This window comes from Oncorhynchus kisutch, unplaced genomic scaffold, assembly GCF_002021735.2.
Source record: "Oncorhynchus kisutch isolate 150728-3 unplaced genomic scaffold, Okis_V2 Okis01b-Okis20b_hom, whole genome shotgun sequence".
Classification (NCBI taxonomy): domain Eukaryota; kingdom Metazoa; phylum Chordata; class Actinopteri; order Salmoniformes; family Salmonidae; genus Oncorhynchus; species Oncorhynchus kisutch.
The window spans coordinates 6,477,898-6,499,764 of NW_022261978.1; the positions used below are offsets into that span (position 1 = coordinate 6,477,898).

Below are 21,867 nucleotides of genomic sequence, written 5' to 3' on the forward strand. Positions count from 1 at the left end.
ACCTCCACTATGCTACACTGTGTATTACAACATTACCTCCACTATGATACACTGTGTATTACAACATTACCTCCACTATAATACACGGTGTATTACAACATTACCTCCACTATAATACACTGTGTATTACAGCATTACCTCCGCTATAATACACTGTGTATTACAACATTACCTCCACAACAATACACTGTGTATTACAACATTACCTCCACTATAATACACTGTGTATTACAACATTACCTCCACTATGATACACTGTGTATTACAACATTACCTCCACTATAATACACTGTGTATTACAACATTACCTCCACTATAATACACTGTGTATTACAACATTACCTCCACTATAATACACTGTGTATTACAACATTACCTCCACTATAATACACTGTGTATTATCACATTACCTCCACTATAATACACTGTGTATTAATCACATTACCTCCACTATGATACACTGTGTATTACAACATTACACAGAAATTGTAAGAGATCTCTTGTAAGAGATCTCAAATATAGTGTGTTAGGTGATCTAGTCAATGACAGCATCTATGAGATCTAGTCTGTGGAGGTAGGGGATCAAGTTTGTGGAGGTAGGAGATCTAATATATGGAGGTAGGAGATCTAGTCTGTGGAGGTAGGAGATCTAGTCTGTGGAGGTAGGGGATCTAGTCTGTGGAGGTAGGGGATCTAGTCTATGGAGGTAGGAGCTCTAGTCTATGGAGGTAGGGGATCTAGTCTGTGGAGGTAGGAGATCTAGTCTGTGGAGGTAGGAGATCTAGTCTGTGGAGGTAAGAGATCTAGTCAACGGAGGTAGGGGATCTAGTCAACGGAGGTAGGGGATCTAGTCTGTGGAGGTAGGAGATCTAGTCTGTGGAGGTAGGGGATCTAGTCTGTGGAGGTAGGAGATCTAGTCTGTGGAGGTAGGGGATCTAGTCTGTGGAGGTAGGAGATCTAGTCTATGGAGGTAGGAGAACTAGTCTATGGAGGTAGAGGATCTAGTCTATGGAGGTAGGGGATTTAGTCTGTGGAGGTAGGAGATCTAGTCTGTGGGGGTAGGAGATCTAGTCTGTGGAGGTAGGGGATCTAGTCTGTGGAAGTAGGAGATCTAGTCTGTGTTGGGTGATCTCTTGTGTGTTGGATGATCTGGGCTGAGCTGCAGGGCAACTTGATCTCTGTGTTGTTGCTTGTGGATCTCTCAGTGGATCTCTCAGTGGATCACTCAGTGGATCACTCAGTGGATCCTGTCCTCCTGACCTGGACTAGTGGCCTATCCTTCGTGATGTGGTAGCTTCCATTGGATCTCGTGTTTTTGATCTGCTTCTGAACAGCGAATCCAGTCTGTGGGATCTTTCCCTTTCCCTTTCCGGTGGATTTAGTCTTTGGGATCCGGCCCATCCTTTGAGCGGATCCGGTGTTTGACGTTTTGTCAGGGGATCTTGTCTCTTGGTTCTGGTCAGTGGTTGAGATCTTGGGAGATCCGGTCATTGGGATCTGGGCTCCGACAGGGGATCCGATTTCTGTCAGCTTGCTGTCGTCAGTGGATCTAGTCTCGGTATCCTCTCCCTCATTGGATGATCTGTCGTGTGGGATCTGGTCTCCATCGTCATCCCCAGGGATAGGATCTAGCTCTACCTCCACACACACTCTCTGGGGTAACACCACTAGCCAGCACTTAGAACAGCTGCTCTCGAAGTACGGATACAGCGTCTCTGTGAAGCGGTGCGTGAAGGTGAACAGGAGTTTGTCCCTCATGGCATCCCAGAATTCCACCTGACCCTCCTCCCAGTCCAGAAACACCTAAAGATAACATAAAACGGAATTCTATGAGGATGGTTTATCTGTAACAAATGATGCATGAAGAAAAAAGGAAAGCTGTCTTACAGGGTAAAACTACAGAAACTGTAGACTAAGACTAAGTTAGACACACAGGGTCAACAGTTAATGAACTGAATCTATTTGATTCTATTCTAATACTTGTGGGTGTGCCTTCACCCTCTCTCAAGTACGCCCTCTTATCTAACTATTGCCCCACCTTGATCCTGTGAAAGGGGCGGGACCAGTCCAGAGGGAGGGTGGTACAGGGTGTGGTCATGGCACGGTACGTCCCATTCCGTAGGCTGAGGGTCCATAGCCCCTCCCCCGGACACGCCTCAAACTCCTCCCTCCTACGCACCGATTGGCTAGCCACACCAACTGTCCAGTTGCTGCTCTCTCCAACCTTGAAGCAGGATATATTTGTTATCATTATACTCTTGTATACTTAAAATGATATTTTGAATTGTACCGACAAAGTAACATTCCTGAAAGACAAATATATATAATATTCCTCCAATACCATCAATAGATCAGTGTGTGTGTGTATGGGCCCTGGTCAAAAACACCAAGAACCTCCATCAGTGTGTGTGTATGGGCCCTGGTCAAAAACACCAAGAACCTCCATCAGTGTGTGTGTATGGGCCCTGGTCAAAAACACCAAGAACCTCCATCAGTGTGTGTGTATGGGCCCTGGTCAAAAACACCAAGAACCTCCATCAGTGTGTGTGTATGGGCCCTGGTCAAAAACACCAAGAACCTCCATCAGTGTGTGTGTATGGGCCCTGGTCAAAAACACCAAGAACCTCCATCAGTGTGTGTGTATGGGCCCTGGTCAAAAACACCAAGAACCTCCATCAGTGTGTGTGTATGGGCCCTGGTCAAAAACACCAAGAACCTCCATCAGTGTGTGTGTATGGGCCCTGGTCAAAAACACCAAGAACCTCCATCAGTGTGTGTGTATGGGCCCTGGTCAAAAACACCAAGAACCTCCATCAGTGTGTGTGTATGGGCCCTGGTCAAAAACACCAAGAACCTCCATCAGTGTGTGTGTATGGGCCCTGGTCAAAAACACCAAGAACCTCCATCAGTGTGTGTGTATGGGCCCTGGTCAAAAACACCAAGAACCTCCATCAGTGTGTGTGTATGGGCCCTGGTCAAAAACACCAAGAACCTCCATCAGTGTGTGTGTATGGGCCCTGGTCAAAAACACCAAGAACCTCCATCAGTGTGTGTTTATGGGCCCTGGTCAAAAACACCAAGAACCTCCATCAGTGTGTGTGTATGGGCCCTGGTCAAAAACACCAAGAACCTCCATCAGTGTGTGTGTATGGGCCCTGGTCAAAAACACCAAGAACCTCCATCAGTGTGTGTTTATGGGCCCTGGTCAAAAACACCAAGAACCTCCATCAGTGTGTGTTTATGGGCCCTGGTCAAAAACACCAAGAACCTCCATCAGTGTGTGTTTATGGGCCCTGGTCAAAAACACCAAGAACCTCCATCAGTGTGTGTGTATGGGCCCTGGTCAAAAACACCAAGAACCTCCATCAGTGTGTGTGTATGGGCCCTGGTCAAAAACACCAAGAACCTCCATCAGTGTGTGTGTATGGGCCCTGGTCAAAAACACCAAGAGCCTCCATCAGTGTGTGTTTATGGGCCCTGGTCAAAAACACCAAGAACCTCCATCAGTGTGTGTTTATGGGCCCTGGTCAAAAACACCAAGAACCTCCATCAGTGTGTGTTTATGGGCCCTGGTCAAAAACACCAAGAACCTCCATCAGTGTGTGTTTATGGGCCCTGGTCAAAAACACCAAGAACCTCCATCAGTGTGTGTTTATGGGCCCTGGTCAAAAACACCAAGAACCTCCATCAGTGTGTGTGTATGGGCCCTGGTCAAAAACACCAAGAACCTCCATCAGTGTGTGTGTATGGGCCCTGGTCAAAAACACCAAGAACCTCCATCAGTGTGTGTGTATGGGCCCTGGTCAAAAACACCAAGAACCTCCATCAGTGTGTGTGTATGGGCCCTGGTCAAAAACACCAAGAACCTCCATCAGTGTGTGTGTATGGGCCCTGGTCAAAAACACCAAGAACCTCCATCAGTGTGTGTGTATGGGCCCTGGTCCAAAACACCAAGAACCTCCATCAGTGTGTGTTTATGGGCCCTGGTCAAAAACACCAAGAACCTCCATCAGTGTGTGTGTATGGGCCCTGGTCAAAAACACCAAGAACCTCCATCAGTGTGTGTGTATGGGCCCTGGTCAAAAACACCAAGAACCTCCATCAGTGTGTGTTTATGGGCCCTGGTCAAAAGCACCAAGAACCTCCATCAGTGTGTGTTTATGGGCCCTGGTCAAAAGCACCAAGAACCTCCATCAGTGTGTGTGTATGGGCCCTGGTCAAAAACACCAAGAACCTCCATCAGTGTGTGTTTATGGGCCCTGGTAAAAAGCATCAAGAACCTCCATCAGTGTGTGTGTATGGGCCCTGGTCAAAAACACCAAGAACCTCCATCAGTGTGTGTGTATGGGCCCTGGTCAAAAACACCAAGAACCTCCATCAGTGTGTGTGTATGGGCCCTGGTCAAAAACACCAAGAACCTCCATCAGTGTGTGTGTATGGGCCCTGGTCAAAAACACCAAGAACCTCCATCAGTGTGTGTGTATGGGCCCTGGTCAAAAACACCAAGAACCTCCATCAGTGTGTGTGTATGGGCCCTGGTCAAAAACACCAAGAACCTCCATCAGTGTGTGTGTATGGGCCCTGGTCAAAAACACCAAGAACCTCCATCAGTGTGTGTGTATGGGCCCTGGTCCAAAACACCAAGAACCTCCATCAGTGTGTGTTTATGGGCCCTGGTCAAAAACACCAAGAACCTCCATCAGTGTGTGTGTATGGGCCCTGGTCAAAAACACCAAGAACCTCCATCAGTGTGTGTGTATGGGCCCTGGTCAAAAACACCAAGAACCTCCATCAGTGTGTGTTTATGGGCCCTGGTCAAAAGCACCAAGAACCTCCATCAGTGTGTGTTTATGGGCCCTGGTCAAAAGCACCAAGAACCTCCATCAGTGTGTGTGTATGGGCCCTGGTCAAAAACACCAAGAACCTCCATCAGTGTGTGTGTGTGTATGGGCCCTGGTCAAAAACACCAAGAACCTCCATCAGTGTGTGTGTGTGTATGGGCCCTGGTCAAAAACACCAAGAACCTCCATCAGTGTGTGTGTATGGGCCCTGGTCAAAAACACCAAGAACCTCCATCAGTGTGTGTGTATGGGCCCTGGTCAAAAACACCAAGAACCTCCATCAGTGTGTGTTTATGGGCCCTGGTCAAAAACACCAAGAACCTCCATCAGTGTGTGTTTATGGGCCCTGGTCAAAAACACCAAGAACCTCCATCAGTGTGTGTTTATGGGCCCTGGTCAAAAACACCAAGAACCTCCATCAGTGTGTGTGTATGGGCCCTGGTCAAAAACACCAAGAACCTCCATCAGTGTGTGTTTATGGGCCCTGGTCAAAAACACCAAGAACCTCCATCAGTGTGTGTGTATGGGCCCTGGTCAAAAGCACCAAGAACCTCCATCAGTGTGTGTTTATGGGCCCTGGTCAAAAGCACCAAGAACCTCCATCAGTGTGTGTTTATGGGCCCTGGTCAAAAACACCAAGAACCTCCATCAGTGTGTGTTTATGGGCCCTGGTCAAAAACACCAAGAACCTCCATCAGTGTGTGTTTATGGGCCCTGGTCAAAAGCACCAAATAGTGAACAGTGTGCCATTTGAAACCCATCCTCAGTCAGTGAGTGCCCCACCTCCACGGTCCAGCAGTGGGTGCCGGCGCTGAATCCTTCCCAGCCCAGAGCGCAGTCGGTCGGGTCAAATCTCTCCGGGTTAGCAGGCTGGATCTGGATCCTCTCCTTTCCCAGCTGGACAGAGGTTAGCCCAGGGGAGAGGACCAGAGATGGACAGGACGTGGTTGGGTCCAGGGTTACTGGAGCTGAAAGGGAGGGGTTGGGGGAAGAGGGGGGCAGGGGGAGGGAAAGTGAGAGGGGGAGATAGGGGACACACCACTCTGTCCCCCCCCCCCCCAGACTCACTGTAAGGGGTTATGCTGAAAGGGAGTGGTTGGGGGAAGAGGGGGGCAGGGGGAGGGAAAGTGAGAGGGGGAGATAGGGGACACACGACTCCGTCCCTCCCCCCAGACTCACTGTAAGGGGTTATGCTGAAAGGGAGGGGTTGGGGGAAGAGGGGGGCAGGGGGAGGGAAAGTGAGAGGGGGAGATAGGGGACACACCACTCCGTCCCTCCCCCCAGACTCACTGTAAGGGGTTATGCTGAAGGGGGGGGTCGGGGGAAGAGAGGGGGAAGGGGGAGGGAAAGTGAGAGGGGGAGATAGGGGACACACCACTCCGTCCCTCCCCCCAGACTCACTGTAAGGGGTTATGCTGAAAGGGAGGGGTTGGGGGAAGAGGGGGGCAGGGGGGAGATAGGGGACACACCACTCCGTCCCTCCCCCCAGACTCACTGTAAGGGGTTATGCTGAAAGGGAGGGGTTGGGGGAAGAGGGGGGCAGGGGGGGAGATAGGGGACACACCACTCCGTCCCTCCTCCCAGACTCCCTGTAAGGGGTTATGCTGAAAGGGAGGGGTTGGGGGAAGAGGGGGGCAGGGGGGGAGATAGGGGACACACCACTCCGTCCCTCCTCCCAGACTCACTGTAAGGGGTTATGCTGAAAGGGAGTGGTTGGGGGAAGAGGGGGGCAGATAGGGGACACAGCACTCCGTCCCTCCCCCCAGACTCACTGTAAGGGGTTATGCTGAAAGGGAGTGGTTGGGGGAAGAGGGGGGCAGGGGGGGAGATAGGGGACACACCACTCCGTCCCTCCCCCCAGACTCACTGTAAGGGGTTATGCTGAAAGGGAGGGGTTGGGGGAAGAGGGGGGCAGGGGGGGAGATAGGGGACACACCACTCCGTCCCTCCCCCCAGACTCACTGTAAGGGGTTATGCTGAAAGGGAGGGGTTGGGGGAAGAGGGGGGCAGGGGGGAGATAGGGGACACACCACTCCGTCCCTCCCCCCAGACTCACTGTAAGGGGTTATGCTGAAAGGGAGGGGTTGGGGGAAGAGGGGGGCAGGGGGGAGATAGGGGACACACCACTCCGTCCCTCCTCCCAGACTCCCTGTAAGGGGTTATGCTGAAAGGGAGGGGTTGGGGGAAGAGGGGGGCAGGGGGGGAGATAGGGGACACACCACTCCGTCCCTCCTCCCAGACTCACTGTAAGGGGTTATGCTGAAAGGGAGTGGTTGGGGGAAGAGGGGGGCAGATAGGGGACACAGCACTCCGTCCCTCCCCCCAGACTCACTGTAAGGGGTTATGCTGAAAGGGAGTGGTTGGGGGAAGAGGGGGGCAGGGGGGGAGATAGGGGACACACCACTCCGTCCCTCCCCCCAGACTCACTGTAAGGGGTTATGCTGAAAGGGAGGGGTTGGGGGAAGAGGGGGGCAGGGGGGGAGATAGGGGACACACCACTCCGTCCCTCCCCCCAGACTCACTGTAAGGGGTTATGCTGAAAGGGAGTGGTTGGGGGAAGAGGGGGGCAGGGGGGGAGATAGGGGACACACCACTCCGTCCCTCCCCCCAGACTCACTGTAAGGGGTTATACTGAAAGGGAGGGGTTGGGGGAAGAGGGGGGCAGGGGGGGAGATAGGGGACACACCACTCCGTCCCTCCCCCCAGACTCACTGTAAGGGGTTATGCTGAAAGGGAGGGGTTGGGGGAAGAGGGGGGCAGGGGGGAGATAGGGGACACACCACTCTGTCCCTCCCCCCAGACTCACTGTAAGGGGTTATGTGCAGCATGTCGTTCCAGACGGCGTAACGGAGGTTGGTCAGGTGTTTAGACACGTCTATCAGAGGACCACATACCTCCTCTGGCTCCCCATGACTCTGCCACGTCCTACAAACACACATACTCTATTCTGTTACAGGGCTCAGTGTGTGTCTGTGTGTGTCTGTGTCTGATTTGTGCCAAAAAGAAAACAAAAAGAGAAGCACAGAGCGAGAGAGAGAGAGAAACAGAGAGAGAGAGAGAAACAGAGAGAGAGAAACAGAGAGAGAGAGAGAAACAGGGAGAGAGAGAAACAGAGAGAGAGAGAGAAACAGGGAGAGAGAGAAACAGAGAGAGAGAAACAGAGAGAGAGAGAGAGAAACAGAGAGAGAAACAGAGAGAGAGAGAGAAACAGAGAGAGAGAGAAACAGAGAGAGAGAAACAGAGAGAGAGAAACAGAGAGAGAGAGAAACAGAGAGAGAGAGAAACAGAGAGAGAGAGAAAGGAGAGAGAGAAACAGAGAGAGAGAGAAACAGGGAGAGAGAGACAGAGGGAGAGAGACAGAGAGAGAGAGAGAAACAGAGAGAGAGAGAAACAGAGAGAGAGAGAAACAGAGAGAGAGAGAAACAGAGAGAGAGAGAGAAACAGGGAGAGAGAAAAACAGAGAGAGAGAGAAACAGGGAGAGAGAGAGACAAAGAGAGAGAGAGAGAAACAGAGAGAGAGAGAGAGAAACAGAGAGAGAGAGGAACAGAGAGAGAGAGAAACAGGAGAGAGAGACAGAGGGAGAGAGACAGAGAGAGAGAGAGAGAGAGAAACAGAGAGAGAGAGAGAGAAACAGAGAGAGAGAGAAACAGAGATAGAGATAGAAACAGAGAGAGATAGAAACAGAGAGAGATAGAAACAGGGAGAGAGCGACAGACGGAGAGAGACAGAGGAAGAGAGAGAGAGAGAGAGAGAGAGACAGAGAGAGAGACAGAGGGAGGGAGGGAGAGACAGAGGGAGGGAGAGACAGAGGGAGAGAGCGACAGAGGGAGAGACAGAGAGAGAGAGAGAGGGGAGAGAGACAGAGAGAGAGAGAGACAGAGAGAGAGGGGAGAGAGACAGAGAGAGAGAGAGAGAGACAGAGAGAGAGAGAGAGAGAGAGTGCATACCTCTTTACTGTCTCCTGGTAATTCTGGAAGACAAAGCAATGTCTTATCACATTTATGCCAATGCACAGTATGCCATCACGCACGCACGCACACACGCACGCACACACGCACGCACACACGCACGCACACACGCACGCACACAAGCACACACACACGCACGCACGCACACACGCACACACACGCACGCACACACGCACACACGCACGCACACACACCTGCAGAAAGGCGATGTCATCCCTGTCTTCCTTCATCTCTTCCTCGATCTCTCGGATGGTTTTAGCCAGCAGCTTCATCTCTTTTCCCACTCTCTCTCTCTTTTCCTTCATCACTCTATTCCTCTCCTCCTCTTCCTCCCTCAGCCTGGCTAGTCTGGCCTCCTCCTCCTCTCTCAGGAACTGGTGCAGCTTCTCAAACTCCTCCTTTATCTGTCTCTCTGTCTGCTGGGCATGGCTCTGGGGGAGGGAGGGAGGAACGGAGTGGGGAGGCAGGGAGGCAGGGAGCACAGATGTGATAACTTTGTGACAGCTGATTTGTGACAACTCATGTAAAAAGGCCTTTATAAATACATTGATTGTTTAATTGTGATTGATTCATTGACAGACAGACAATGCAAGTCGTACCTGGTTGTGTTGGGAGGCGTGTTCAAAGATCCGTGTAACCTTCTCAAACCTCCTGCTCTTCCCTAGCAGCTTCCCCAGTGAAGAGTTCAGCTCCCCCTGGTGGGCAGTAGGAAGAATGACAACCAGCGTATCACAATACAACAGATGTATACTTGATTTTTCATATACTTTTTTTCCATTCTTTATTTTTGCTTCCATAGAAGCCCATAGGGACTGGTGTTGAACATTTGCTAGCAATACTTCAGTGCAAATGCATCGCACGATTGTTGTTCAATGTGTCAATGTGTTTGTCCCTATCCAAGTATACAACTTTTTTTTTTAAATACAAAAGTGATTGACTATGATAAACACTTTATCTACCTCCCCAATGCAAAATAGTTTAAAAACGTCAACATATATTTTGTGGAAAAAATATGTTTGTATGTTTCTTAAACGACGCAGCATACTCAGGGGAAAACGATTCCCTCTCATTGAAGCCACGGAAAGTCAAGGCCGACAGCGGTACTGCAGGCGTTGTTAGCAGAAAACAGGATCCCTCATTATAGGAATGGGGAAATGGCAACCCACCCCCCATTTTGGTTTTTAAATGGAATACAATCATAGTACCAATAATTGCTTCTAATACACCAGATGTATGTCCGACTATTTTAAAATCATACTGGCAACCTGCAGTACCCCGGTCGGCCTTCAACTTCAGTTTGTCAGAGAGGGCAGCACTGAGCTAGCCTGCAAAGTCAATTCCTGGAGTAGCTCAAACTGAGCGTGTCATGCGCTATTGACTCGTCCTATAGGAATGAATGGAGTCACGTGATCGATGGTTTTGTCCATTCTTTATACAGCCATTGGCCCATGCTGGATTGTTGACAAAATGACAGAGCATCGCAGATGACTGTTCCATTCGACCATTGGGGCGCCTCCCTCACTGATTTCGCCCGGTCACTTGACGGGCCATAGCCGATATTGGCAGTACAGTACAGCGCTTCTCAAACATTTCTGTATCAGTGACTGGCGAGACACGGTCCTTGTCTTTTTTAACCAGCTCATGTTTAAAACTAATACAAAAAACACAACTGGAGATCAGTGGAGGCTGTCATGGGACTCGTCTGAAGGTAACTGATTGAAATAATGTATGGGTGTTTTGTGGCCAACAACTAAAGGGGTTAAATATTTGTTTCCAACTTTTTTTGTCTTCTGAGCTTCTGAGCTTCTATATCCTAGATACAGTGCATTCGGTAAGTATTCAGACCCCTTGACTCTTTCCACATTTTGTTACCTTACAGCCTTATTCCAAAATTGATTAAATCTTTTTTTCCCCCTCATCAATCAATACACAATACCCCATAAAGACAAAGCAGAAACAGGTTTTTAGAAATGTTTACTAATTTATAAAATACAATAAAAACTGAAATATCACATCTACATAAGTATTCAGACCCTTTACTCAGTACTTGTTGAAGCACCTTTGGCAGCAATTACAACCTTGAGTCTTCTTGGGTATGACGTTACAAGCTTGGCACACCTGTATTTGGAAAGTTGCTCCCATTTTTCTCTGCAGATCCTCTCAAGCTCTGTCAGGTTGGATAGGGAGCGTTGCTGCACAGCTATTTTCAGGTCTCTACAGAGATGTTCGATCTGGTTAAAGTCTGGGCTCTTCTGGGCCATTCAAGGACATTCAGACTTGTCCTGAAGCCACTCCTGCGTTGCCTTGGCTGTGTGCCTAGTGTCGTTGTCCTGTTGGAAGGTGGACCTTCGCCGCAGTCTGAGGTCCTGAGCGCTCTGGAGCAGGTTTTCATCAAGGATCTCTCTGTACTTTCCTCTGGCACCTTTTCTTAAACATCCTGACTAGTCTCCCAGTCTCTGGAAACACATCCTGACTAGTCTCCCAGTCCCTGGAAACACATCCTGACGAGTCCCAGTCCCTGCCCCTGGAAACACATCCTGACTAGTCCCAGTCCCTGCCTCTGGAAACACATCCTGACGAGTCCCAGTCCCTGCCCCTGGAAACACATCCTGACGAGTCCCAGTCCCTGGAAACACATCCTGACGAGTCCCAGTCCCTGCCCCTGGAAACACATCCTGACGAGTCCCAGTCCCTGCCCCTGGAAACACATCCTGACGAGTCCCAGTCCCTGCCCCTAGAAACACATCCTGACGAGTCCCAGTCCCTGCCGCTGGAAAAATATCCCCACAGCATGATGCTGCCACCTCCATGCTTCACCGTAGGGGTGGTGTCAGGTTTCCTCCAGACGTGACGCTTGACATTCAGGCCAAAGAGTTCAATCTTGGTTTCATCAGACCAGAGAATATCGTGTCTCATGGTCTGAGTCATTAGGTGCCTTAATTTCGAGTCTCATAGCAAAGGGTCTCAATACTTATGGAAATAAGGTATCTTTTTATTTTACATTTGCAAACATTTCTAAGAACCTGTTTTCACTTTTTCATTATGGGGCATTGTGTGTTGATTGCTGAGAATTTGTATTTATTTAATCCATTTTAGAAGAAGACTGTAACGTAACAAAATGTGTAAAAAGTCAAGGGGTCTGAATACGTTCTGAATGACAGACACGTCAAAACCTTATGACTTTTTATTTTACTGTCTGTTTAAGCCATTTATGAATGTGTTATTCAATGTGTTTCTGTATAGTAGTAAAGGACATACTCAATATTCTATCAAAATAAAACTGTAAATATATATAACTACAGGGTCCTAACACTCTAAATCAAATAGCTAAATGATCCATGGTATGACCATCTTAACACCATTCCATTTGTTAGTTTAGTAGAACCCCAGGGCCCCGGTGGGTGGAGATTTCACTTAAGGACTGTTCTAAAAATGTACAAACTCCACCCATCCAGGGCACCGGGCCATGCAAAACGAACTCCCCACCGCCAAGCTCTGCTTTCCGGCTATGGAGTGGCTGCCCAGAGGCGGAACTGGAGAATTTAAATAAATGTGCCATCCATCAAATGGTGTGGTACTTCACTTGCATGATCATTGAGAAGCAAAATAACAGTTGTTGCCTAGGTTACGCAGATTGTTTTTACCCAATGCAAAACTCAAGTGGGGAGTTACATGCAGCCAGATCGGCAACTTCCACTAGGGACGGGGGGGGCGGGGGGCATGTCCCCCTCACATTCAGAAATAGCATTTTTTGTCCCCCCCCCACCAGTTTTATCATTGGAATGTGATACAAAAGACGTTGACAGTTTGCTTTGGGACCATGCGGACACCTCCAAGCGGTCAGGAAGGCTGTTTGGAGAGTTTATATGACAAAAGAGCAAACCAAAGAAAGTTGTGTCAATTACACTTCTAAAACCAGAGAGTTATGTCAATTACACTTCTAAAACCAAAGAGAGTTATGTCAATTACACTTCTAAAACCAGAGAGTTATGTCAATTACACTTCTAAAACCAAAGAGAGTTGTGTCAATTACACTTCTAAAACCAAAGAGAGTTATGTCAATTACACTTCTAAAACCAAAGAGAGTTATGTCAATTACACTTCTAAAACCAAAGAGAGTTATGTCAATTACACTTCTAAAACCAAAGAGAGTTATGTCAATTACACTTCTAAAACCAAAGAGAGTTATGTCAATTACACTTCTAAAACCAAAGAGAGTTATGTCAATTACACTTCTAAAACCAGAGAGTTATGTCAATTACACTTCTAAAACCAAAGAGAGTTATGTCAATTACACTTCTAAAACCAAAGAGAGTTATGTCAATTACACTTCTAAAACCAAAGAGAGTTGTGTCAATTACACTTCTAAAACCAAAGGTGTGCCCTTGCATACAGCGATCTCAGCAGCATTTTTCATACAAGCAAGACACAGACAGGCAGTCTAAATAGTCATTTAATGTTCTGTTATCAGCATCATTACAAGACACAGACAGGCAGTCTAAATAGTCATTTAATGTTCTGTTATCAGCATCATTACAAGACACAGACAGGCAGTCTAAATAGTCATTTAATGTTCTGTTATCAGCATCATTACAAGACACAGACAGGCAGTCTAAATAGTCATTTAATGTTCTGTTATCAGCATCATTACAAGCAGTCAAAATAGTAGTGTTCTTTTTCAGCATCTCTGGCTAAAATCTGGCAGCATAACTATAAAGATTACATCATCACAAATGTAAACATGTGGTTAAAACGCAGATCATTTTGCCCCAATAATATCCTTGCAGACAGAAAAGGTTGTAGCCTTCTGCTACTGTAATATCCTTAGTTACAACAGCCAGAGAAGGTTGTAGCCTTCTGCTACTGTAATATCCTTAGTTACAACAGTCAGAGAAGGTTGTATCCTTCTGCTACTGTATTATCCTTAGTTACAACAGCCAGAGAAGGTTGTAGCCTTCTGCTACTGTAATATCCTTATCTACAACAGTCAGAGAAGGTTGTAGCCTTCTGCTACTGTAATATCCTTAGTTACAACAGCCAGAGAAGGTTGTAGCCTTCTGCTACTGTAATATCCTTAGCTACAACAGTCAGAGAAGGTTGTAGCCTTCTGCTACTGTAATATCCTTAGTTACAACAGCCAGAGAAGGTTGTAGCCTTCTGCTACTGCAATATCCTTAGTTACAACAGCCAGAGAAGGTTGTAGCCTTCTGCTACTGCAATATCCTTAGTTACAACAGTCAGAGAAGGTTGTAGCCTTCTGCTACTGCAATATCTTTAGTTACAACAGCCAGAGAAGGTTGTAGCCTTCTGCTACTGCAATATCCTTAGTTACAACAGCCAGAGAAGGTTGTAGCCTTCTGCTACTGCAATATCCTTAGTTACAACAGCCAGAGAAGGTTGTAGCCTTCTGCTACTGCAATATCCTTAGTTACAACAGCCAGAGAAGGTTGTAGCCTTCTGCTACTGTATTATCCTTAGTTACAACAGACAGGGAAGGTTGTAGCCTTCTGCTACTGCAATATCCTTAGTTACAACAGCCAGAGAAGGTTGTAGCCATCTGCTACAGAAATATCCTTAGTTACAACAGTCAGAGAAGGTTGTAGCCATCTGCTACAGAAATATCCTTAGTTACAACAGCCAGAGAAGGTTGTAGCCTTCTGCTACTGTAATCTATATTTCCTGTCTTACTGATGACAGTCTATATTGGCTGTCTTACTGATGACAGTCTATATTGGCTGTCTTACTGATGACAGTCGGAGCCCGTCTCTATGCTGATGCCGCGTTTTACTTTGAATGGGAAAATTGGCCAGCACAACTTGGTAGGGGGGGTCGGCCGTTGCCCAGTGAAGGTTCTACTGCACTGACCAGCCAAAGGCTCATTAGTGTAACTGAGAAATTGCACAAAAATATATATGAACAGGTCCATAGGCTGCAGGCCATGTCACCTTTTTCATTTTTGTATTTAATATATATATTTTTGAAATACATGTGTGTGAATTTTAACCACTCAACTAAAAAATTTGTCCAGCCCATCTGGCATTTGCCAGAATTACCAGGTGGCGACTTCGCCCCTGGTTTCTATCCTTAATGTGTTATTTCATGCTCTTTCAGGTTCCCTAACTGACTAAAAGTCTCTCCGCACTGGGAGCCTTCTCCTCCTGTGTGTGTATGGTCTCCTCCTGTGTGTGTATGGTCTCCTCCTGTGTGTGTATCGTCTCCTCCTGTGTGTGTATGGTCTCATGCTTTTTTAGGTTCCCTAACCGGGTAAATGTCTTTTCACACTGAGAGCAGTGGTAGCTCTTTTTTTCTGTGTGTGTTCTCTCGTGATATTTAAAGCCCCCTAACTGGGTAAAAGTCTTTCCACACAGGGAGCATTGGTACGGCTTTTCTCCCGTGTGTGTCCTCTCGTGTGTTTTCAGGTTCCATAACCAGGTAAAACCCTTTCCACACTGGGAGCATTGGAAAGACTTCTCTCCTGTGTGTATTCTCTCATGCTCTTTCAGATGCGATGACTGGTTAAATTTCTTTTCGCAATGGGAGCATTGGAAAGGCTTTTCTCCTGTGTGGGTCCTCTCGTGCTCTTTCAGCTTGGATAACCATTTAAAACTCTTTCCGCACTGGGAGCAGTGGTTTGTCTTCTCTCCCTGTGTGAGAATTCTGTCGTTCTTTTTCAGGTTCCCTAACTGGGTAAATGTCGTTCCATTCTGAGAGCAGTGGTAGGTATTTTTTTCTCTGTGTGTCCGCTCATGATATTGAAAGCCCCCTAACTGGGTAAAAGTCTTGCCACAAATGGCACATTGGTAAGGCTTTTCTCCAGTGTGTGTTCTCTCGTGCTCTTTCAGCTTTGATAACCAGGTAAAAGTCTTTCCACAGTGGGAGCAGTGGTGTGGTCTCACTGGTTTGGGTGTCTCTGGGTCCCCTGAGGGACTCTTCCCACTGTCAGAGGGAAAGTCTGGCCTCTCTCCTGCCAAAGACAAACAGAGTATTTGGTTAAACAGAAATGAAACCTCCACATGATTAAACTGTCTTCCTATGAGGTTTAATCTAGACTCGATCCCAAACGGTACATTTGGATCCTGGATGCTGATTGGTTGATAGCTGTTAGTTAAATCACAATAATCCACAGGTAATGCCTGTTAAAGGGATATTTAGGGAATTTTCACAATATCTACTTCCCCAGAGTCAGATGAACTCATGGATACCATGTGTATGTCTATGCGTGCAGTTTGACGGCAGTGGCTAACTAGCCGTAGCGCAATTGCTAACTAGCGTTAGCATGATCACTGGAAGTCTATAGTATCTGCTAACATGCTAGCAGAAACTACCTGTAACTTCCTTCATACTTGACACAGAGACATAACATGGTATTCACCAGTTCATAGGGAAGTAGATGAAGGGCCTCGTTGCATCTCTTCAATAGTTCCATTTGAATCCTCCCTACGTATCCACTGTCCCACAGCCCAGCCTGGCAATTCAGAAACTCTCCATTTTTACCCCATGCTTCTTGCCTAACATGTGGTTTGTAACAGAGGGGAATTGTATAAACCTTGCCACCTGTAAGACCCAATCAAATCATTTGGTTTGTAACAGAGGGGAATTGTATAAACCTTGCCACCTGTAAGACCCAATCAAATCATTTGGTTTGTAACAGAGGGGAATTGTATAAACCTTGCCACCTGTAAGACCCAATCAAATCATTTGGTTTGTAACAGAGGGGAATTGTATAAACCTTGCCACCTGTAAGACCCAATCAAATCATTTGGTTTGTAACAGAGGGGAATTGTATAAACCTTGCCACCTGTAAGACCCAATCAAATCATTTGGTTTGTAACAGAGGGGAATTGTATAAACCTTGCCACCTGTAAGACCCAATCAAATCATTTGGTTTGTAACAGAGGGGAATTGTATAAGCCTTGCCACCTGTAAGACCCAATCAAATCATTTGGTTTGTAACAGAGGGGAATTGTATAAGCCTTGCCACCTGTAAGACCCAATCAAATCATTTGGTTTGTAACAGAGGGGAATTGTATAAACCTTGCCACCTGTAAGACCCAATCAAATCATTTGGTTTGTAACAGAGGGGAATTGTATAAACCTTGCCACCTGTAAGACCCAATCAAATCATTTGGTTTGTAACAGAGGGGAATTGTATAAACCTTGCCACCTGTAAGACCCAATCAAATCATTTGGTTTGTAACAGAGGGGAATTGTATAAACCTTGCCACCTGTAAGACCCAATCAAATCATTTGGTTTGTAACAGAGGGGAATTGTATAAACCTTGCCACCTGTAAGACCCAATCAAATCATTTGGTTTGTAACAGAGGGGAATTGTATAAACCTTGCCACCTGTAAGACCCAATCAAATCATTTGGTTTGTAACAGAGGGGAATTGTATAAACCTTGCCACCTGTGTGACCCAATCAAATCATTTGGTTTGTAACAGAGGGGAATTGTATAAACCTTGCCACCTGTATAAACCTTGACCCAATCAAATGGTAGGAAATCAACTAAATGTATTGATCATGGTAGGAAATCAACTAAATGTATTGATCATCGTAGGAAATCAACTAAATGTATTGACAGATTTGTACCTTGCCAGCTTGTGGATTTGAACTTGCAACCTTCTGGTTTCTAGTCCAACGCTCTAATCACTAGGCTACGCTGCCGTGCAGTAGACTAACACGGTCTACTGCACAATTCCCCAGCCCAGGTTGGAAACATCCATTTTAAATTAGTTGACTATCTTCTATTATATTTATTCTTGCAAAATCCTGTTTCTCTCTCATTTAATTGTATACTGTTGTTGCTCTGTCCAGAGATAAACCTGTAACGAAGCGTCTCATTGCCGGTGGAGGCCGTCAGTTAACCCACTGTTCCTAGACCATCAGTTAACCCACTGTTCCTAGACCGTCAGTTAACCCACTGTTCCTAGACCGTCAGTTAACCCACTGTTCCTAGACCGTCAGTTAACCCACTGTTCCTAGACCGTCAGTTAACCCACTGTTCCTAGACCGTCAGTTAACCCACTGTTCCTAGACCAGTTAACCCACTGTTCCTAGACCAGTTAACCCACTGTTCCTAGACCAGTTAACCCACTGTTCCTAGACCGTCAGTTAACCCACTGTTCCTAGACCGTCAGTTAACCCACTGTTCCTAGACCGTCAGTTAACCCACTGTTCCTAGACTGTCAGTTAACCCACTGTTCCTAGACTGTCAGTTAACCCACTGTTCCTAGACTGTCAGTTAACCCACTGTTCCTAGACCAGTTAACCCACTGTTCCTAGACCAGTTAACCCACTGTTCCTGGGCCGTCATTGTAAATACGAATTTGTTCTTAACTGACTTGCCTAGTTAAATAAAGGTTAAAAAAAATATATATGTAGTGGGACATTGAGCAGTATAATGAAATAAAGGTTAAATAAATAATAAATAACACTGTTTACCCCACATTCATCATGTGTATAACAAATAAACAAAGGTGAACTTGATGCAACTGTGTCAGCTTTAGTTGGCTAGCTAGCAAGGGAAAAGAAAATTAGGAGCAGAAAATAACCCCAAAGCTACTGTAACATCTGGTGGTGGATATTAGAATGCAAGAGCAGAAAATAACCCCAAAGCTACTGTAACATCTGGTGGTGGATATTAGAATGCAGGAGCAGAAAATAACCCCAAAGCTACTGTAACATCTGGTGGTGGATATTAGAATGCAGGAGCAGAAAATAACCCCAAAGCTACTGTAACATCTGGTGGTGGATATTAGAATGCAGGAGCAGAAAATAACCCCAAAGCTACTGTAACATCTGGTGGTGGATATTAGAATGCAGGAGCAGAAAATAACCCCAAAGCTACTGTAACATCTGGTGGTGGATATTAGAATGCAGGAGCAGAAAATAACCCCAAAGCTACTGTAACATCTGGTGGTGGATATTAGAATGCAGGAGCAGAAAATAACCCCAAAGCTACTGTAACATCTGGTGGTGGATATTAGAATGCAGGAGCAGAAAATAACCCCAAAGCTACTGTAACATCTGGTGGTGGATATTAGAATGCAGGAGCAGAAAATAACCCCAAAGCTACTGTAACATCTGGTGGTGGATATTAGAATGCAGGAGCAGAAAATAACCCCAAAGCTACTGTAACATCTGGTGGTGGATATTAGAATGCAGGAGCAGAAAATAACCCCAAAGCTACTGTAACATCTGGTGGTGGATATTAGAATGCAAGAGCAGAAAATAACCCCAAAGCTACTGTAACATCTGGTGGTGGATATTAGAATGCAGGAGCAGAAAATAACCCCAAAGCTACTGTAACATCTGGTGGTGGATATTAGAATGCAGGAGCAGAAAATAACCCCAAAGCTACTGTAACATCTGGTGGTGGATATTAGAATGCAGGAGCAGAAAATAACCCCAAAGCTACTGTAACATCTGGTGGTGGATATTAGAATGCAGGAGCAGAAAATAACCCCAAAGCTACTGTAACATCTGGTGGTGGATATGGTGGTGGATATTTGATGTTATGGGGCTATTTTGCTTCCACTGGTCCTGGGTCCTTTGTGAAGGTCAACGGCATCATATCCTGGTACTTCACATATTACCAGGACATTTTAGCCAAAAACCTTGTTGCCACTGCCACTGACCTCTGACACTGACCTCTGACCTCTGACACTGACACTTGGCTGCAAGTGGATCTTCCAGCAAAGACAATAACCCCGAGCACACATCAAAATGTGTAAATAAATGTATAATTGGCCTCAAAAACCTAAAATGTTTCAATCCACCTCTATGACCTGAAACCTATTGAAAAGCTGTGGTTTGAATTGAAAAGGCAAAGCCCATAAGTGACAAAACGATTTCAAAGATCTAGAAGGATTCTGTATGGAGGAATAGTCCAAGATCCCTTCCAACAACACTTTTTAGAAACACATTTTAGAAAAAGGCTCAGTGCCATTATTCTCTCAATGTAAGGTATTGAAAGGTAATGAAAACAGAGGTGTCCATAATTTTGACCTGTAACTTTTTGAAAATAAAATGACAATATAAATGTTATTTGCCACATGCACCAAATACAACAGGTGTATTAGACCTTACATTGAAATGCTTACTTACAAGACCTCAACAACAATGCAGTTTTAAGAAAATACCAACAACAAAAAAAGTAAGAGATAAGAAAAACAAATAATTAAAGAGCCGCAGTAAATAACTATAGCGGGGCGAAATACAGGGGGTACCAGTACAGAGTCAATGTGGAGGCTATATACAGGGGGTACCGGTACAGAGTCAATGTGTCAATGTGGAAGCTATATACAGGGTATTACGGTACAGAGTCCATGTGGAGGCTATATACAGGGTATTATGGTACAGAGTCAATGTGGAGGCTATATACAGGGTATTATGGTACAGAGTCAATGTGGAGGCTATATACAGGGGGTACCGGTACAGAGTCAATGTGGAGGCTATATACAGGGGGTACCGGTACAGAGTCAATGTGTCAATGTGGAAGCTATATACAGGGTATTACGGTACAGAGTCCATGTGGAGGCTATATACAGGGTATTATGGTACAGAGTCAATGTGGAGGCTATATACAGGGTATTACGGTACAGAGTTAATGTGGAGGCTATATACAGGGTATTACGGTACAGAGTCAATGTGGAGGCTATATACAGGGTATTACGGTACAGAGTCAATGTGGAGGCTATATACAGGGTATTACGCTACAGAGTCAATGTGGAGGCTATATACAGGGTATTACGGTACAGAGTCAATGTGGAGGCTATATACAGGGTATTACGGTACAGAGTCAATGTGGAGGCAATATACAGGGTATTACGGTACAGAGTCAATGTGCGGGGGCACGGGTGTTGAGGTAGTTGAGGTAATATGTACATGTAGGTAAAGTGACTATGCATAGATAATAACAGAGAGTAGCAGCCGTGTAGAAGAGGGAGTGGGGGGGCTGGGCAATGCAAATAGTCTGGGTAGCCATTTGATTAGATGTTCAGGAGTCTTATGGCTTGGGGGTAGAAGCTGTTTAGAAGCCTCTTGGACCTAGACTTGGCACTCCGGTACATACTACCTTTAAGAAATATAATTTGTCCCTTTTTTGAGCTGTCCGTGTCTCCATTTTAAAGTAGTCCATTTTCTTCTTTACGATTGGCTGATCCCTCCTGATGACCCGGTTGGACGTGACTATAGGAGGACGGGCTCATTGTAATGGCTGGAATGGAACCGGAGTTGAACGTGGTTTCTATATGTTAAATACCATTCCATTTATTCCATTCCAGCCATTACAATGAGCCTGTCCTCCTATAGCTCATCCCACCTGCCCCCTCTGGTGTACAGTAAGTGTAAATTTAGCATTTGGTTAATTATCTTGATGTGATATGAAAGTAGAGGGATTTATGTTTCTAGAACTGTACCGCAATTGAGAACTGATTCACGTTTAGACTGAGTTTCTGGCTGTTTTGGCTGCAAGAGCCAATTCGCCTTTAAACAGAACATTACAGACTCCTTTAGTTCATTATTATCACCCCACTAGTTACTTACCGGTGTTCATCAGATCTCCAGTTTTTCCCTCCTCATTTTCCAATGTGACAGTAACCTCCCCCTGCTCCTTCACTCCAAAAACGACATCCGCCTCTTCCTCCTCTTCCTCTCTGAGCGCTCCTGTATCTCCTTTCATTGTGACGTCCTCCTCTTCCTCTCTGAGCGCTCCTGTATCTCCTTTCACTGTGACGTCCTCCTCTTCCTCTCTGAGCGCTCCTGTATCTCCTTTCACTGTGACGTCCTCCTCTTCCTCTCTGAGCGCTCCTGTATCTCCTTTCACTGTGACGTCCTCCTCTTCCTCTCTGAGCGCTCCTGTATCTCCTTTCACTGTGACGTCCTCCTCTTCCTCCTCTTCTTTCACGACAATATTAAGCCACAGCCCCTGTTTCTCCGTCCAGCAGACCTCCTGTCCTTTGGCACTGGGGGAGTTGTTAAGTGAGCTCATGGTCGGGGATGTTAGCTAGCTAGTTAGTTAGCATAAACAACTAGCCTAGTGCTAACTTAACCA

The 21,867-nt window shown here is 46.3% G+C and overlaps 2 protein-coding genes across 3 annotated transcripts in view; both read right to left on the minus strand.

Annotated features, from left to right (window-relative positions):
* Positions 1 to 380: 380 nt before the first annotated feature.
* The window catches only part of LOC109876895 (tripartite motif-containing protein 35), a 23,963-nt gene continuing 2,476 nt past the window's right edge, over positions 381 to 21,867 (minus strand). The window contains exons 2-8 of the mRNA XM_031811265.1: positions 9,410 to 9,505; positions 9,005 to 9,241; positions 8,790 to 8,812; positions 7,648 to 7,766; positions 5,625 to 5,809; positions 2,039 to 2,224; positions 381 to 1,803 (exon numbers count right to left, since the gene is read on the minus strand). Of these exons, the coding sequence (XP_031667125.1) occupies positions 1,234 to 1,803; positions 2,039 to 2,224; positions 5,625 to 5,809; positions 7,648 to 7,766; positions 8,790 to 8,812; positions 9,005 to 9,241; positions 9,410 to 9,505 (1,416 nt within the window). The 3' untranslated portion in view covers positions 381 to 1,233. The remainder of the gene's footprint in view (positions 1,804 to 2,038; positions 2,225 to 5,624; positions 5,810 to 7,647; positions 7,767 to 8,789; positions 8,813 to 9,004; positions 9,242 to 9,409; positions 9,506 to 21,867) is intronic.
* Positions 13,251 to 21,867, minus strand: part of LOC116358910 (zinc finger protein 501-like) — an 8,859-nt gene continuing 242 nt past the window's right edge. Inside the window, exons 1-3 of one of the 2 annotated variants that reach the window (XM_031811267.1) lie at positions 21,678 to 21,867; positions 21,360 to 21,629; positions 13,251 to 15,774 (exon numbers count right to left, since the gene is read on the minus strand). The exon at positions 21,678 to 21,867 is cut by the window's right edge and continues 221 nt beyond it. In XM_031811267.1, coding sequence (XP_031667127.1) covers positions 14,927 to 15,774; positions 21,360 to 21,629; positions 21,678 to 21,804 — 1,245 coding nt within the window. In that variant the 5' untranslated portion in view covers positions 21,805 to 21,867 and the 3' untranslated portion in view covers positions 13,251 to 14,926. Of the gene's footprint in view, positions 15,775 to 21,359 lie in introns of both variants that reach the window. The other variant, XM_031811266.1, reaches the window with a different exon arrangement.